General features: G+C 34.1%; 1 protein-coding gene across 3 annotated transcripts in view; it reads right to left on the bottom strand.

Annotated features, from left to right (window-relative positions):
• DPP10 (dipeptidyl peptidase like 10) overlaps window positions 1-19,750 on the bottom strand; it is a 1,304,160-nt gene that overhangs the window by 8,837 nt on the left and 1,275,573 nt on the right. For all 3 annotated transcript variants that reach the window (XM_074335439.1, XM_074335432.1, XM_074335443.1), the window contains exons 20-21: window positions 5,981-6,175; window positions 5,207-5,261 (exon numbers count right to left, since the gene is read on the bottom strand). In XM_074335439.1, the coding sequence (XP_074191540.1) occupies window positions 5,207-5,261; window positions 5,981-6,175 (250 nt within the window). The remainder of the gene's footprint in view (window positions 1-5,206; window positions 5,262-5,980; window positions 6,176-19,750) is intronic.

Consider the following 19,750-nt stretch of genomic DNA (forward strand, 5'->3'; position numbering starts at 1 on the left):
AAAGTTCCAGAGGAGATTTTTAACAATTTTGTTAAAACTATGCTATGAGAATGATCTACTGAATTATCTGTTTATTTTAGAAACTAATCTTTAGCTGTACTCTGGATAATGTTCTTCATTGTGCTGAACATCAGACTGTTTTAGGAGGCATCAAAAAAAAAAAATTAATACCGAAGCCTTAGTCCCAGAAATTCTGATGCAATTGGTTCATGATGAGGTCTACTTTTGAAAAATTTCTAGGTGATTATAGTATGGTTCAATGCTATAGGAATCTGTTATTCTCACTAGACATTTGAGATGAGAAATACAGAATTTCATTTGTGTTTATTTGGAGCATCATTTAAATATTAGTACATTAAAGTCCAAAATGCATTCAGACATTACCAAAATGGCTGAGAGAACATATGTGAAGAGTAGCAGAATATTTTACCCCAAAATATGCCACAATGGCATATTGATTATTTGGATCTGCAGGCACTTATAAAACAGCAATGCAGGGAGAGACTTTCTCTGAACTCCCCTTATCTGTGTGAAGACAGATCCTCCAACAGGAACTCAAGTGTTCTAGATCCCCTCCCCTCTCCTGGAATTCCATCAACCAGGGAAGACTGACCCTTGTCACAGGAGAGGAGAATAGAAGTCCACATATACCCAGACAAACTTTGTCACAAACTGTATCCCCCATCTATTTTCTTTTCTTTTTTTTTTTGGTTTACCAGTTTATTAAAGGATTTGATAAGGGATACAGATGAATAGCTAGGTAGAAGGATACAGATGAATAGCCAGGTAGAAGAGATGCCTAGGGCAAGGTCTGGGAGGGTCCCGAGTGTTGTCCCTGTGGAGTTGGGGTATGTCACCCTCCCAGTGTGTATGTGTTAGCCAACCTGAACCCTGTAGGTGTTTTATTCCCTTCCTTCCTTCCTTCCTTCCTTCCTTCCTTCCTTCCTTCCTTCCTTCCTTCCTTCCTCCCTCCCTCCCTCCCTCCCTCCCTCCCTCCCTTTCTCGCTCTGTCTTTCTTTTTGTGTTAGTTTCAGGTGTAGAAAACAATGTAATAGTTAGACATTTACACCCCTCATAAAACAACCCCTCCCCCAGTTTACTATCCCTCTGGCATCCTATATAGCTGTTATAATTCCACTGACTATTCCCTATGCTCTACTCCACATCCTGTGACTATGTATGTATATATATAAAATGATCGTTGACATTCAATATTACTCATTGTAGGGTGTCAGAAGGGCACTTGTCTTATTAGGGAGACCTCTCCCATCTATTATTTTAAGAGAAGATTAGATCTGGGGGGCGCCCCAATATTTTGCATTTTTAAGAAACTCCCAGGGGATGCCTGTGCTGCTGATCCACAGTTTGAGTAGCAAGTTCTTACAACATAATTATATAATAAAGGACCTACCAGAGCATCTTCTTAGCTTCAGCCAGCATTCCCTAGAACAGTGGAGCTTTAAAAACTATATGAATGCCCTTGAAAACAACTCAATCTCTGATTGATTCTAAAGTGAAACTAGAGTTGTAAGTCACTGCTGCTTTAAAGGAGTTGTACTTTACCATTTTTTTTAAGATGAAAACTTGAGATTAATGAAGCTAAATACTCTTTAAGATTTAATGATAGTAAAATCTGCTGAATACGATTCTCTCTGTACCATTTAAGAACCTAATCCAAAATGCTGCTTTAATTTGATTTATTTTAGAGAAATAACTTCTATTTTTAAAAGAAAATCAACACTGGCAGGAATTAGAATAAATTAAAATTTAATTGCTCATCTTCCCATCTACCATTTCATATTTATTCATTGATTGCAAAAATAAATCATAAAAAGTTTGTGGCAAATATATCCCAGGAGAGGGTAGAAATCAGCTGGAAGTTCAAGCTATACATATAGATGGTGATTGAAATTTTCAAAGCAGCTCACATCTATTAGAAAGATGTCAAATACTGGTGGTCATCACCTTGACTCTGTAGCTAATTAGAGGATGTTTTTTATTTGATTTAGATTAAAAATAGTCAATAATTAATATAGGCTGCTCTATTTCAATTGTGCTGTTTTTTATTGGTTGCTCAGTGATCAGATTTTTCCATTCATTACAATTATTATGTCAAATCTACTTGCAAAGAATTTCTGCATTACTTATTAAATTTTAACAATTGTATCTTATTTTAAAAAAATCTTGTTTACCCATAGAATACTTCTGAAATATTGAAATAAAATTGGATATAAAAAGCCAAAAGCTGTTTTATAAGCTGACTGAAGTTTATCTCTTCTTTTTTCCTCTAATTTCCATGTGATTGTTTTAGAACACAATGTGTTTATTTAATCAATGCTTCCCTGGTGTTTATAGGCTTAACATTTCAAGAAGCGGTATTGTCTAAAAATATGTTATTTGACACGAAAGACATTCCTAGAAATACTGTCATTCTATTTCTTAATCAGCTTACATGGTTAGAGAGCACAGATTAGAATTGTTTTACAAATTCTTAAGCTAAAACAAGTTTTACACAAAACAAAACATATTGACCAGTTTTTGTGGAGTTCACTATTTTAGCTTTATGGAAAGTAACAGTGAAATGCACTCAGAACTACCATTTGATCTCACTTATATGTGGAATCTAAAGAAAAGAATAAATGAATGAACTAATCAGAAATAAGTTTCAGAGACATAAAGGAAAAAGTGAGGGTTGCTAGATGGGGGGTGGGGGTGGGGATAAGGGGGAAGGTGAGGGGATTAGAAAGCACAGTCAATAACCACAAGGTGGCCACAGGGATACGAAAGTTAATTTGGGGAATGTAATCAATAATATTATAAAGATTTTGTAGGGTATCCAATGGACACTTGTCTTATTAGGGAGACCACTCAGGGATGATGTAGATGCCTGATCACTGCACTGTACACCTGAAGTTGAAGCTGAAGAATAATGAATGTCAACTACAATTATATATATATATATATATATATATATATATATATATATATATATATGAAGTGGAGTACAGCATTAGGAATAGAGACAGTGGAAATGTAATGGCTGTGAGCAATGTCAGAGGGATAGTGGATGGGGGAGGGGGGTTGTCACTGTGTGAGGGATATAAACGATAAATGTCTAACTATTACATTGTTTGGTGCACCTGAAACTAATAAAAACATGTTAATAAAAATAAAAGAAGTTGCTAGGAAAAAAAACAAACAAAGAACCTAATCCAAAATGCTAGATGATTTTCACCATCCAGTTCATGTTCCACTTTCTTCATGAGGCTGTTCACAACCTTCAGAATCTATTCTAAATTTCTATAGTAACAAATGTTTTTAGAATTCACTTGGTCCTTTTATGCTTGTTTATATGTACAGTAAGTAGAACACTGAAATACATAAGCCCTGAGTCCTTTGTTGATCATTTCATCAATCAGGACCATTAAGGGATAAAATGTTCTTCACTATATGCACTTTTTTGGGGGAGGGGTAAAAAACACATAACATAAAATGTGTTATCTTAACCGCTAGCAAATGCACAGTTCAATAGTGTCAAGTGTAATCCCGTGTTGTGAAACTGATCTGAAAAACATTTTCAGTTTGTGAATCTGAAATTCTTTATCTATTAAACAACTGCTCTCCTTTTCCCTTTCTCCCCAGACCCTGGCAACCACCATTCCATTCTGTCTCAATTAACCTGACCATTCTAGATGCCTCCTCTAAGCGGAACCATACAGTATTTGTCCCTCTGTCACTGGTTCACTTCACTGAGTACAGTGTCCTCAAGGTTTATGCATGCTTGAGCATGGGACAAGATTTCACTATATGTACTTTTTAATGTATCTAGAGTTTCCTTTTTTCTTTTTCTTTTGAATGATCACTTTCTTGGACATTGTCATTGTTTTCACTAAAATTTTTACCACTAACGATGGGCTTTCATTTATTTATTTGTTTGCATTTATGTTTGGGGAGCATTGTTCACAAGATATTTGTATTGATCCTTTGAATATTACTGACAACGACAATTAAATACAGCAAAGACACGGTGCACTGTAGATATCGGAAGAGGGGGAGAATGGGAGTGATTTGTGTTGATTTATATTTTACTCACTTGTTATGTAGCTTTTTATCTACCTATTTGTCAGCATACACTACTAAAATGTATGCCCCATGAAAATTATCAGTTATTTCATGTCATGTATCTCTGGGTTCAGTTATGAATAGTAGAAAACATTTCCTATTTAAATCCATGAGCACCAGGAATTTGCTTTGTGCAAAATAATACAATATCTCCTTCCTTTTCCTATTTGTATCCTTATAGTATCCAGCCCAGTGGTATGCATAAACTAGGTGCTTAATAAATATCTACATGAGGTTAATTTTCTTACTGTGAAATGAAGTTGAATCTGACATAAAAATTATTAATTTTTTTAAACTTTTATTTATTTAAGTGTGTTTTTTTCCAGGACCCATCAGCTCCAACTCAAGTAGTTGTTTCAGTCTAGTTGTGGAGGTCGCAGCTCACAGTGGCCCATGTGGGGATTGAACCGGCAACCTTGTTAAGAGGAATATGTTCTGATCAATTGAGCTAACCAGCTGCCCCCAAAATTTTTGCAATAAGAAGTGAATATCTTGCAGAAAACACAGAATATATAATTATGCATAGGGTCATCTGTCAGTTTCTAAGCCATGTCAGTCTTCCCAAAGTCTTGCTGTTCCTGCTGGGCCTTAAGCGATTTCTATGACTGGCTCCCTTTGGTTACTTGTGCATCAGCTTAAGTATCACTTAATAAGAGGGGCCTTGCTTGACCACTCAATCTAATAACATTGGCCCTTCCTGCAGTTAACTTCAATCCATTGTCGTTTTTTTGTTTTGTTTTGTTTTGTTTTTTCTTATAAAACTCATTACAACGTGAAACTATTTTTCATGTATTTGTTTACTGTTTCTCCTCTAGAAGGTAATCTTCATGAAAACAGAGCCCTTTTTCTGTTCTGTTACTCTAACACCAGGCACCAATTAGATACTCCATAAATAGTTGCTGAATTAATCAATGACTGAATACATAGAATAGTAGTTATAATATTACATTTTAAAGGATAATGCAGAGGATTGTAGTAAATTGAGGAAAGTATGCAAACATGCACATACAACGTACATATATATATGTATTTACACACACACACACACACACACACACACACACAAAACATTTCTACTATTTACCTTTCCAAAAATGCTTAATCTTTTGGAGTCAATGTATGGCTGTTTCAGTAAAAATCTGCAATAAAAAAGAAAAAAGAAAAAAATACGGTTATGTCTTGAGTCAAATACACATGAGAATTCATTCTTGGCACACACACACACACACACACACACACACACACACACACACACACACCAGGAGTCAAACTAGAAATACTTTAGTGGTTGGTTGCAGCTCTATTCATGTACAAGGGTTGTATACTCCAAAATCTTGCTAATTAAAGTGATGGTCCCAGAGTTTGGGTATGACCTGGTAACTTTTTAACAAATGTAGATTCTGGGGCCCAATTCTAGGACTATTGAATCAACACCTATATTTTAACAATATCCTTGCCAATTTCTATGTAAACTTCAAAGAACCTACTAAATTTCACGTCACTCTTTCATGCCAGTGTGGTAAAGGTATCCGTGAAAGCTAAAGAATTGTTAATTGATTAGGGAAATAATAGACATTGTGCATTATTATAAATAAATAATATAGTGGCATAATTCAGGTTTCTTTCATGTTCATAAATCCAAAGTGAATTCTATTTGACAGAGAGCATGATAAATCTTTTATTATGGTGCTAAGAGTGAAAGGTGCTTGAAAACAATACAATAGTCTATGTGGTTAATTTAGAAAATTGTCCAAGTACTAATACCCAAATCTCTAAGGCAGCATTAGTGGTATCATATTTCACATACCCAGCTTCTGTCATTATAGGAAAAACAACAGGAAAATGTGCAGCCACTTACTTCACAGCTGCTATTTGGTCCTTTACTTCCACTGAACCTAACCTTCGATGAATCTCCTGCAAAATTTTTAGACCCTGGAATCCACTTCCTCTACCGTCAAATCGTGCTATGATGACATTATCTGTGTCGACAAGTACTGAATCCCAGTCAATGTGGAACTTATCTGTGACCAGCTGGCTTCCTGGTTCTTCATCCCTGCAAATACCAACATATTGGACCAAAACAAGAACAATTGACAATTTGGTAGAAATTTCAGCTTTCACCCTTATTAGTTAATAAAAATTATGGAAAAGAGCTATGATGGCTATTAATAGCTCTAGTAATTCTTGATGATAAATATGAAACTTTAAATGCTGTTTGTAAAATTTTGAATGAAATGTTCTCTACATGAAACGAAAATATAAAACGAGATTTAGAACTGTGTGTGAGAGGTTAATTTAAGTCATTTTTCAAAAGGGAAAAATGAGGAAAAATACATGCACTTTCCATAGGCATTTTTAAAGAATGTCAAGTTGAAATACAGGCTCACATTTATTGGCTTTCTTCCAGACAGTGTTAGAAATGTCTTGCAGATAGCACACATGGGCTAATGATTCTGACAGCAGAATCAATTATGGAATCTTAATAATAATTTAACAAGAAATGTACAACTCTAAAGAATGTCAGACTCAAAAAGAAAAAACTATGTTAATATTTCCTAAATTGTGTGTGGGGTGGGGGGGAAGGAGGGATTCTCACTGAGGAGAATTTAAGCAGAAAATTCATTTTCATCACTAAAGTTGACAGCAATAAAAGAAAGCAGAGACACATATGTTTAAAAAATTTGAAAGCTAGAAGTAAAGAAGGATACATACATTGTAAAGAATGAACATCCTCTCCAGAGGGAAAAGGTGATACAATTTTAAAATGTCAGATTGCAATGGCATTTATTATTTTATTTTCCAAAATATAAAAATGGCAAAAAAACAGACTCTCATAAAATCACAGAGATTATCTAGGGCCACACCGAAGTAGAATACAAACACACAGTGGTCCATGTGATAGATCTGAAGAGCATCAAAACATTTCTCAGAAAAGGTCGCCATTTTTAGTTGGGCTATATACCGGAAATCTTCACCTTACTCACTGTCCTGTAAAGACAATACACTCTCTTGCCTCTGTGTTTATGCAAATGTGTTACTTAGCCACACCAATACACATACTAATCCTCATTAACAAGCTTTTGGGTTATCAGATTTGTTAAAGAAAATAACTTCTGGGCAGCAAATGGAACTAAGCAGATCCAGGGGTTATGTGGGACCCATGAATTAGGTAAAGGAAGAAGTAGGGAATAGGGCAAAACATTGGAAAACAAATCAATCAAATGCTTTTATGGGCTGAATTGTGTCTTCCCAAATCCATGAGTTGAATCTCTAATGCCCAGTACCTTAGAATGTGACTGTATTTGGAGACAGGACCCTTACAATGGTGATTAAGGTGAAATGAGGCCATTGGATTAGGGCACACACAGAGACCTCAAGGGTGTGAGTGCAGGAAGGAAAGTCCCTGTGAAGAGGCAGCAAGAGGGCAACTGTCTAGGTGTTAAGGAGAGAGGCCCCATAAGAAACCAAATCTACTGGCACCTTGATCTTGGACTTCTTGCCTCCGGAACTGTGAGAAAATAAGTTTCTGTTTTTTAAGATACCCAGTCAGTTATATTTCATTATGTTAGTCTGAGCAAACTAATATAAATGCCTTCTGTGGTCTAAGCATTTAAGATCCATTATTTTATTTACTATACAAAACCAACCTTTATTTTACCTTTTGGGGGAGGAAATTATCTGTTGTGTAGTTTATTACATGTATTAGTATTCCTACATCATAAATAAAGAGACTGTGCCACATAAATTATTTAATCACTGCCCACCATCATTTACTTCAAATCACAATGGTGATCCTAGGAACCCAATCTAGATCTGCTTTGTCCTTCTACAGTGTTTGCGATTTTAAATGTTTTTTTTTTTTTTTAATTTAATTTTGTTATTTTTTATTTATGTTAGTTTTTACAACTTTAGCTCTTAATCAGATTGGGAATTGTTCCCACACATATCCACATGCTCTAACCTAGAATTCTAGTTGCCTAGTTCAGAATGAAGTCTGGAATTGCTAGTTTTTTACAATTTCACAGGTCATACTAACATAACTTGTTTACTATTTGAGGGATAGCATGAATCATATGCCAAGCACAGTTTCTGGTGCATGCAGAACATAGCAAAGTCTTGTTGAATTAGACCCTTTCAGGAAAAGTAGGCTCAGGTGAAGTTTAAAATGAACAAACTTTAAGAAGCCTTGAGTTTCAATAGAGACACTGTACTTTGAATCTCGCGGATTTATCGCAAATATTAGAAAGCGAAACATGACAAGATACAAGGATCAATTTCACCCTTCAACAGTAAAAATAGGACAGTCCCAACTTCACTCTGAATATAGGCAGGATACTAAAACTTTAAGACTCAGTTTCCTTATCTTTAATAACAGTAAAATACTGCCTTGTCTCCCTCAAAGTACTTTGCAAATATTAACGGGCATAATGTATCTGAAGATACTTTATGAAATATAGGAAGCAATATAAAACCATTGTTAGATTCGTCGAACAATAAAAACTGTTAATTATACCTTTGTTTGAAGCCCCTTTTGCTTGTATTGAGCACATTTCCTTCCAGGTCAAAATAAAGAACTATATAAAGGACTTTGGCCAGTGGTACAGAAATTAAACTGGGCAATATTTATGGATAAAGACACTGTGACATGTCCTATGACCTATTGTTAGAGGGACTTCCATTTTCTAAATGGACCAATGGTATCTAAAGATTTACAAGAAAAAAAAAAGTTAATTAACAGATCCTTTGGAGCGATTATCACAGTGTTGTTAATTATTAAAGCAGAAATTTCCAACTTTAAACACGTACAGCTCCTCTAAGGTAACACTGTAAGTGTTTTGTTAATTTGGAAGATATAATTTTCCAATTTACATATGACCCAGCGCATTGTTCACAGCTAATTTAGGAGTTCACAGCTAAGTTAAGTTTAACCAAAATGTAAATAAGTCACAATATTTTATGGCAGGCAAATGAATTGTTTTAAAACATAGTTTAAAAGAAGGTACATTTGTTCAACCTTTTATGATAATAAATGATCGCAGATTTTTTAAACAAATACACTCAATCCTTTACTCATGCTTGCAATACCCAGGGGCAAAAAAATACAACTTCATTCCTTCACTCTTTTTCTAAATTACCATTTTTAACCTCATCCTTACCTTCATGAGTTTTCAATGTTAGAACACAAAAGGATCTCAACACATTATCAGTTAATGACTTTTTAACACATGTCTCAGTCTAGTTGGGTGTGCTGTTCTTTCTTTTTTGGTGCATAATCTATTTCAAGATGAGTTATAACAGAATATGGATTATGATGTGAATATTGCCATTATAAGGAACAACCCAGACACTTGCAGGAACAGGGGGGATAACTTCATATAGTGTGGGAAAAAAATATTAGCCTTTTTCCTACAAAGAAAGGCAAGAAAATACTACTTATTAGGAGATGTAGGAACATCATGCTATATGGTAGTAGGAATGACCACAAAGAATGGAATGTAGACCAGATCATCTACCAAAGAATAAACAGGTACCACAACCTGTGTGTGTATTGGCCATGTAGAATTTGTGAACTCCAATTCATCTAGTTCCTTTTTCTTTTTTCTGTGTCTCCCTAATCTTTTTTTCTACCCTATTTTGTTCTACTCTCCGTTTCAGAAATCTCTGGCTACCTATAAAAAGGAGGGTGTTTCAAGGCTGAGAATAGGGACATAAAATTTTGTTGAAAGTTGTGTTGAAAATAAAAATCCCATCTGTTTTAAGCATTGGGAAGGTCACAGCAATATGAAACTTGTTTATTTCCTAACAAATAGGCAGCAAAATCATAAAGACTGTAAACGTTTCTTAGAAGTTAAGACCTTTGAGGGCAGAGTCCTCATCTATTTCAGTACCTTCGACACTGAACATGTCTGTATGGATGAAGAGTTCAGGGTGTGAAAATTTAATAAAATGTAGAAAGAGAGAGACACAGAATGCACAATATCCAATAGATCATTAAAGTGACAGAACAAGCCACTTTTATATGACATAAAACATCACCTATACTGAAAATTGAATTAAAATGAAGAGATCTGTTCACACTACATGTGTGGTCAGAATCAGAGAGGGCTATTTCATTTCATGAAAAGAGGGTTGAGTTTATGTTCAGACGACATAGGTTTTAGTCCTGACTTTGTTATCAATATGTTGTATTACCTTGAGCAATTATATATGCTCTTTTTATCTTTATTTATTGTTTTCATTATTAAATATTTTGTAAATAATTAAGATCATGGATAATACATTTTTAAAAGCTCTTTTTGTTACCAGTAAAATTTTGGTTAAAATAAATGGAATAAAAATATTGTCAAATGAGATCACTTTCCATTATTGATCTATTGCATTGCATGTTTTTTCCTACATTGCAGAAAACTGCAATACTGTATCATGGATGAACCTTGAGAACATTATGCTAAGTGTAATAAGCCAGTCACAGAAGGACAAATACTGGATTCCACTTATATGAGGTTCCTAGAGTAGTCAAACCATAGAGACCAAGAGTAGAATGGTGGGTGCCAAGGGCTAGGGGGTGGGGGTGGGGGCGGATAGTAGTTATTGCTTAATGGGGAGAGTTTTTCTCTGTTTGGGGAGATGGACACATTTAGAGACGGATGGTGGTTGCACAACAATGTGAACATATTAATGCCACTGAACTGGAAGCTTAAAAGTGGTTTAAATGATAACTTTAATGTTATGTGTATTTACCGCAATAAGGAAAAGCTTTAAAAAATAATTTGTAACATAAACATAAAAAATAAAACTGTTATACTGACAGCTGCATATTTGTGTCCATTGGAGAGTAGAAGGAAGAGATAGAATTGCTTACCGTCATCTCAGTTCTTTGCTCTTTCTAGGCCTAGAGTAGATCACCTTTAGCTGCATGAGTGCTAGATAAGAGGTAGAGTCACTGAGAACTAAGGGTTGCAATTTTATTTTAGCTACAATAAACTCAAAGACAGTGTGAAAGGAAGGGTGAGAAACAGCATGGAAGGCGAGATAAGGGAAAGGGAACTGACTGCAATCAATCTCCAAATCTTCTCTGTTGTCAAAGTCCTACTACATCAATTCTTATCTATTGGCCAATTGCCATTTGGGATCATTTCTAACAGATTGGGTGAGGGTGTAGAACAAGCAAAGGATTTGCTCATCCTTATTTTCAGTTGCTGCAAATGGCTATATCATCACTGACCTAGAATAGCCTTTGACCCACTCCCTGGCCTTTAGAGAGGGTCACACCTAAATCACTCACAGTCTCACAGTCGAAAGAACATTTAGCAAATCATATAAACAGAGGAAGAGTAGTAGAATCTGGCTCATTATTTATATGTATATAATTGCTATGTAAATCTTTTCTACAACAGGTCTGCTTTTGATAGCATCATGGAAAATATTCTTCACCCTGGCTTAAGGAACATGGGATTAATCTGGATAAAAGTAGAACAAGGTATGTGTATCTTTAAAAAAAGAAACAGGTGACAATCTTCACAAAAAAACTCATATTTTTCATTTTCTAATAAATAACACAATTTAGCACTGAAATGTGAGTGTAATATTGAGGCACACAATACATGGTATATATCAGTGATTGCAGTGGATACACCCTCTAGGAATAGATTCTGATTATGTACAGACTTTGAACCTGCATTTTATCCTAGGTAGGGAATGATTCAGCTTCAGTAATACACCCATTACTGTATATACAATACTTTTTTTCTAACTATAGAATCATTTAGCTGGATTCTAGAAGTAAATCCCTCAACTGAAAATTGTGGCTGAATAAACACAGGTAATTTTAACCTTAGCTTACTTTGTTATGCCAGTTGACTAGAAATGATAATAACTATAATGCTAACCATGGACAAGTATTATTAGCAAAACCATTTTACAGTTTAGTAAACAGAGATACAGAGAGCTAAAGCTTCTCTAAACTATAGATGAACACATTTCTCTCAGCTCTTTGAGAGAATACAATTATAAGTTGACCTCAGAAAAATATTTTGTATGTTTGATATATAAGCAATTACATTCTGAAAGCAAAGGGAAATGGGGAATCCTAGAGAGAATAAAATGAAGAATTCAAGGATTTGAAAGTCTCTTATTTTTCACTAAATTCTAAATCTGGGTCATTTCCTGAATTCAAACCATATCTTTTGAATGTCTTCATCCCTAGAATTTTGTTGAAAAAAGTAATAAAAGCCTACAAATGAACCTTTCGGCTAAGTTTTCACACCTTAGTACATGTCTGATACGTGACACTTTACCGACTACTTCTGATTACAATATCTGCCCTGATGTACTCACAGGACAATGTGAAAAATAAAGAAATTAATTAATTAATTAATTAAAAAAAGTAAAATACTATGTAAGAAATCTGTTGGTAGGAATTTAAATTGATACAGCCACTACGGAAAATAGTATGGGGGTTCCTCAAAAAATTAAGAATGGAAATACTATATAACCCATCAATCCCTCTTCAGGGTATCTACCCCCAAAAATTCTGAAAACATTTATCTGTAAAGATGTATATACCTCTATGTTCATTGCATCATTATTCACGGTGGCCAAGACATGGAAACAACCAAAGTGTTTTTCCATAGATGATTGGATAAATAATATGTGGTACATATATACAATGGAATATTACTTGGCTATAAGAAAAGATGAAATACTGCCATCTGTCACAACATAGATGGATCTTGAGATTATTATGCTAAGCGGAATAAGTCAGACAGAAAAAAATTGAAAATCATACAATTTAACTCATATGTGAGATATAAAACTGAAAGCAACAAATGAACAAGACAAACAAACAAAAACTCATAGACACAAACAGCAGTTTAGTAGTTACCAGAGGGTAACGGGAGAGGGGAAGTGGTAGAAGAGGGTAAACGAGGTCAAATTTGTGGTGATGGAGGGAGAACTAACTCTGGATGGTAAGCACACAATGAAATACATAGATGATATATTATAGAAATGTGCATTTGAATCCTATGTAATTTTACTAACCAGTATCACCCCAATAAATTTTCAAAAAAATTAAATAAAAAAAAATAAGTCTCTGGTAAACTCCATGCTATATAGCTGATTTTTTTCAAGAGGAACCTTATATACTAATATATATGTATTCATATATACATATACACACACACATACATATATACACACACGCACATGCACACATGCTGACAATTAAGTTCACAAACTTGTTGAAACGATGCTGCTAACCTTTTTTGATATCAGAGGGGTTATTTATTATGCATTTGTACCAACTGGGCAAACAGTTAACCAAGTTTACTATTTGGAAGTGCTGAAAAGGCTGCATGAGAAAGTTAGATGACTTGAACTTTTTGCCAACAATTCATGACTCTTGCATCACAACAATGCACCAGCTCACAAGGCACTGTCTGTGAGGGAGTTTTAGGCCAGTAAACAAATAACTGTATTGGAACACCCTTCCTAGTCACCTGATCTGGGCCCAATGACTTCTTTCTTTACCCAAAGATAAAGGAAATACTCAAAGGAAGACATTTTGATAACATTCAGGACATCAAGGGTAATACGATGACAGCTCTGATGGCCATTCCAGAAAAAGAGTTCCAAAATTGCTTTAAAGGGTGGACTAGCACTGGCATCAGTAGTGGTATTCAGCAGTGAGGTATGTAGCACTTTTTCTAGGATGAGTTCGCAAACTTAATTGTCTTACCTTCGTGTGTGTGTGTGTGTGTGTGTGTGTGTGTGTGTGTGTGTGTGTACTTTTTACACTTTGAATTATCTAGATGCAGTATGTGCTGTTCAACATGGGTTAATTTGGTATGAGATATTTCATATGTGATGGATAAGAGGGAAATGATATCAGTTAGATGTTACTGTGGTTCTTGCACAGCTTTCCCCAAGACATTAATGTTTGGAGGTAGTCAGGGACACACTTTTTCATGATTAAAGAGAAAGCCACAGCAATATATTAAGATCTCAAGAAAAAAAGTTGAAAATCACCAGAAGACCTTGCTTTAGGGCAAGTTATGGCTGATCTAGTAGCTTTCAAAATTGCTGGGTCCCTCTTTGTGTGAAAACTGAAATCTGATTGTAGAGACTGTAAAGACATGAACAGGCTGCAAAACAGTGGATTCATAAAGAGGCTGCACATAGATCAGGTTTATAATTTCAATAAAAATGCTATTAAAAAAACGGCTAGAAGAGAATGCCCTCAAGGAGAAAACACAAATGCCCATTTGAAGGCTGAAAGGAACAAATTCTAGATTAAATATTATTTAAGATATAACCCTATTAGTATTTCATAGGAATATTATTGTTTGAATTCTGGGTTTGCTTAAAATGTTGAATAGTTTTGAGCTCTTCTCCAGCCTCATATCTCTGAGCTACACTGTAATTTTCAGTGTGTGATTTTGCATAAAACTCGTTTCTCAGCAATACACATGATGTAAGAGGAATGCCTATACTTGTGACACAGCTTCTCATCATCACTGACATCCTTAATTCTTCTTTATTTTGCCTACATGATGCTGCATAGCCCTACATGATTTATAATATAATGCTTTTATGTGTAAGGCAAAAGGGAAGAAGATTTAAGGGAATCCTGGAATAAAATAATGTAATTGATGTTTTTCTTTAACTCAGGGATTTGTTGGATTACCAAGGGTGAAAACACGTCTTAGTTTCTTTAGTTCAGGCTTTCAAAGACATAGTAAACTAGGAACATAGTTAATATTCTCTTCCATCACAGATTTTAGAAAAAAATATAAACCATTAAAACAGAAAAGAATAATGATTTAAATATAGGTATACCCTTACATTTATGACCCAATATGTGATCATTCAAACCTAGAAAAACAGAACAACTTAGGAAGTTTTTTATGAAAAGCATTCAGTAGCTTATCTTTAAATATAGAATATACTAGTATGTTTCAAGTAGATACTAGTGATCAATTGATATCAATTATATGAAACTGCCGCATCATTTATGTCATACATGCGAAACCATTCCTATCTGAGACTTGTGTTAATAGAAGAAAAGAGCTAAAAATAATATAAATATGCAAGTCATAGACATGTTTTTATAAATTTCAAAACTGTATACACTTAGATATGTCAAATTAAAAGAATCATCAGAGTATTATAATTTATGCACTATATACACATTTGTTGTAAATTTAAAACATTTTCCCATGTAGTACTTCCTCAATACATCAACTTTGAGTTTGTATGATTTTAAATAGTACTAAGATAATGCGAATATTTAAGAAGCATTATCTATAGATTGTAAAAGAACAAGTTCCAATTTGATCAAGAAAAATATGCAAGGCAATTATCACCTTCTCCTCTTTTATTACCAGATTAAATGTCACCGTCTTTTCTTAATCATTTCCTGTGTATTACAGTGTGCATACATTTTGCATCCAAATGAGGAAAATGAACAAAAATGAGAAAAAATCAGAAACTTAAAATTGAAGCGTTGACCCTCATTACATGGCAGAGCAATGATAATCATTGTTTCAGACAAGTACTAGTTATCTCTCTCATTCACATCAGACAGTGTATCTGTTATTTTCCTAAGAAACTGAGAGAGAAATGGATATATATTTCCCAAATGGAGGATCAAACAATGTTAGAGAAATTTTGGAATATATATGTGTTTATTCTTGGGAAACAAAACAAACTTATCTCTTACAATTTGATCTGCTTAAAAGTCTATGACTCTACAGAATAAATGAAGAGTGTAAAGATTTCCCATAAAGTGAACACTTTGATTAGAATTTGGAGCTTTATAAAATAGTCTGGGCTGAGAATTTGATCTCCCATATGGAATATCCAGGAACTCATAATTTCTATAATCGTTATGTTACATTAGAGCATTAACGTGATGCAGAAAGAAAATATTACATTTTAGAGATTATTGTAAACTGTTAAGTGGGAAGAAGAAAAGGTCATAAGAATTTGGTTGTAGAGAAGTCTCTGTACATTCTGGTCAGCATTTTTGATAAATTTCAATAATAATTATCATGCAATGGGGTATATAAGCAGACAGTATTAGGTCATAGAAAGAACAGAGATTTTTAATCCAAAAAACAAATAAAATTTGAATTAAGACCTTAATTTTGCTCTACTCAAGATCGTGGATGTAATAAACATGATATAATTTAGTCATAGTTTCCTTGTGTTAAAATGAGGACAATGATATTTACTTTGTATGTTTTCTGTAATGATTAAAGATCACCATCTTACATCCTTAGCATAATACCTCTTACACAATAAGCATTCAACAAATGGTAGCTATTATTAAATATTATTATTTTAAGAAGATGAGCTCACTAATCAAAGGCAAAAGAGAAACAGTGAAAAGATAGCATGAAAATCAATCATTATTTAACATTATTCTGAAAAATTTTAAGATAAATGAGAAAATGCACATTTTTTTGAGTTGGAAACTAAACTGCAAAGAAACTGACTCATCCAAAAGGCTGAATTTAAACACACTAAAAAGTCTCAAATCATTTATTTCTTCTTCTTTTTTCACATTGAATTAATTCCCAATAACAAACTCAAGGTTGATTGATTTGTTTGCTCACTCATTCATTCATTCATTCTATTCATTCATTCATTCAATATTTACAAAACACAAATAATGCTCCAGTCACTATGTTAAGGCAAAACAATACAAAATGAATTCTTACCAACAAGGACTTTACAGTTTAATAGAAGTGACAGTGAATATTGTGATCTGGTGTGGTTACCTGTTATAATAGAGTTGTGCATAGAATTATGGGTAAATGTATCTTGAAGTATTAATAGAACTTTTCCAGTTAGAAAAGGAAACTAAAGGTACTGGAAGATATGTAACAAGGTACAGAGGAATGACTGAGAAGCTGGTATTTCCAAGAATAAAGCAGGTTTTTTTTTAAGTACCTAGAACCCTGAACCAGATGAAGATGGAGAGAGAAGTAGGAAACAGATGAAGAGTTTTGTACGCTGTGCTAGGGAATGTGAATCTCTAATCATTGGAGAACAAACAATGGGAGAATTTTAGCCAGGAGAGCCACATTTTCAGATACGAATCTCACAAAGTTTACCTCAGCAACAGAGTGTTAAAGCAACTAAAAAAGAGCAGATGGAGCAATAAAATTAAAAAAAAAAAAAAAAAAGGCAAGAGTAGGTAGAGAGCAGGTGGCAGATAAGAATTAAATCATCCAGATATGCTGTCTGACAGGTATGGGGCTTGAAGAAGAAGAGTGTGGACTCTTAGACAACCGCACTGGTTTAAAGATGAAGACAAGACACTATGAGCATGATGCTATTCACAATTTTAAGCACCATTCTATATTGTTTGTTGAAAGAAAAGTGTGTGTATGAAAAAAGTATTGATGCTATCTTGACTGCTGGAGATGAGTGGCTGTATAATTTCACTCAGGACAAATGTATCAATTAATTATATTCTGTTTTTAAACAGAATAATTATACAGAAAAGAGATGACAAAGAGCTCACTTCCATCAATATGACCCAGTTGTAGAACTCTGATATGCATAACACTGATTGATGAAAATATCTAGAGATAAAGGAATAATGTTCCCCAGTTAGAACTGTAATAGCAACCATGTTCACCTGGTTTCTGGACATCATTGATCTATTCACTCAACACATATTTGTGGAGTGACTCATCACAACAGCTAGTTGCTATGAGAAATACACAAATAGATCAGGCATTGTTTAATATATGGCATGCATGCAATACAGATTTTACCGTTTCTATTTTCTTAAGATATTGACATATTCCATAAGCCATTCTATCAATTATTTTTCCAAACACTCACTTCTAAACTATAGATTTTTTTTTTTTTTTTTTTTTTTAGATTTTTCTTCAGAAACATTTGTGCAAAATCTAGTGGGAGTCAAACATTCTTTAAATGGCATATAAAAACATCCTCACAAAAATAGGGTAAAGTGGAAAAGTGACAACATGACCGATATGGTTTAAGATATATGGAGAGCCTTTGGACAAGAGACTGTTGCTGTAGAAGGAGGAGGCATGAAATTAGGACTAAAACAGGTTATAAATGGACTGGTGAGGAGGGTGAAACAAAGCTTCGGGAAGATAAGAGTTGATGGATGACCATGAATTCTAAGGAATTTCAAGAAAGATATATTTAAGGAGAGGGAACAAAATCATAGGGGCAAGATAGAGTGTGCTGCATTCCAGAAATTAACTTGTTGAACAGTTACTGCCTCTCTGAGTTAGATTTTTATCAAGTGAGGCACGGATAAGTTGAATATGAAAGAGTAGGAAATAGAAAGAGATGATGATTCTTTGTCACTGAACAAAAATTTCCAGCTAAACACTGCTTCTCTCCATAGATACAACAAACAAACAAACAATTAAACTAACACATTCTTTCATTTTTAATAACAGTACATCTGTCTGGATTGCTTCCTACCAGGGTCTAGGCATTTAGATTCATATTTCTGTATTGATCAAATACACATCTGCAGAGGGTGCCGAAAAATGTGTACATGTTTTAAGAAAGCAAAAAAATGTATTAAAATGATAATACTATATATAGTATAATTAGGTTGGTGCAAAAGTAATTGCGGTTTAGAAAGTTTAAAAAAAATTGCAAAAACTGCAATTACTTTTGCACCAATCTAATATAATATATAATAATATATATGGATAACAAAAGACGAATACAAGTCATGTGTATATATATTTTTTGGCAACCCTGGTATAACTTTAGGCTATCCCACATAATCTTCAGTCTTGCACTATTAGGAGAATTACAAGTTAGTAGATTTTTATAAGGTTCCTCTACGTGTGCTAGGCATTGCGGAGATAGACTTAACAAATAAAGTGTTACATATTTCAAGATTATTTTAATCTTTTTATCTCCACACAACCATTAGTACAGTTTCTTACACATAAAAACAACATGGTAAGTGTGTATTGCACTAAATTATACATACATCAATAGAAAATAAGAATAACATAAACAACACCAATTCAAGGTGATGAATGCTGAAATTGATATAGTTGTATATTCATTCCATATGAATATAGGTATAAAGATGAATATAGACTATGGGTCCCTAACGACTCCCTACAATGCTAAACAGAAAGATTAGAGAAAGATAATTAGGCATCTGGAAGGAGAGTAAGAGGCATAGGAAAGGAAAAGGGGGTCAGGACTGTATAGAGACCACTGTATTTCCAGGCCACTGAGATACATTTGTAATGACAATTTTTCTTAGATTTTCTATTATAGTACAATCTTCTGTTGCCATTGATTCACATTGATTCACTAACACTTTCAATGTGAAATTAGGTTTGGGTTTCAGATAATATGGGCACAGAGAGGTATTCAGAGGACCATTTCTTCTAAGGTTTAATAATGAATATTTAGCAGGAAAGAGTTTGGAAATTGCCAGTGGTCACTTTCTTCTAGGCCAATCTTCCTTCCAGCTACTCAAGTATTTGCTGCAACCTATCTCCAACTCATGAATTTACCATAAAATTCCTGGTTGTAAACCCATCTGTGTAAGTGACAAACAGGCACATTCTGTTGGGTACTAGATACACTACACAGA

Source organism: Rhinolophus sinicus, linkage group LG01, assembly GCF_036562045.2.
Source record: "Rhinolophus sinicus isolate RSC01 linkage group LG01, ASM3656204v1, whole genome shotgun sequence".
Taxonomy (NCBI): Eukaryota; Metazoa; Chordata; class Mammalia; order Chiroptera; family Rhinolophidae; genus Rhinolophus; species Rhinolophus sinicus.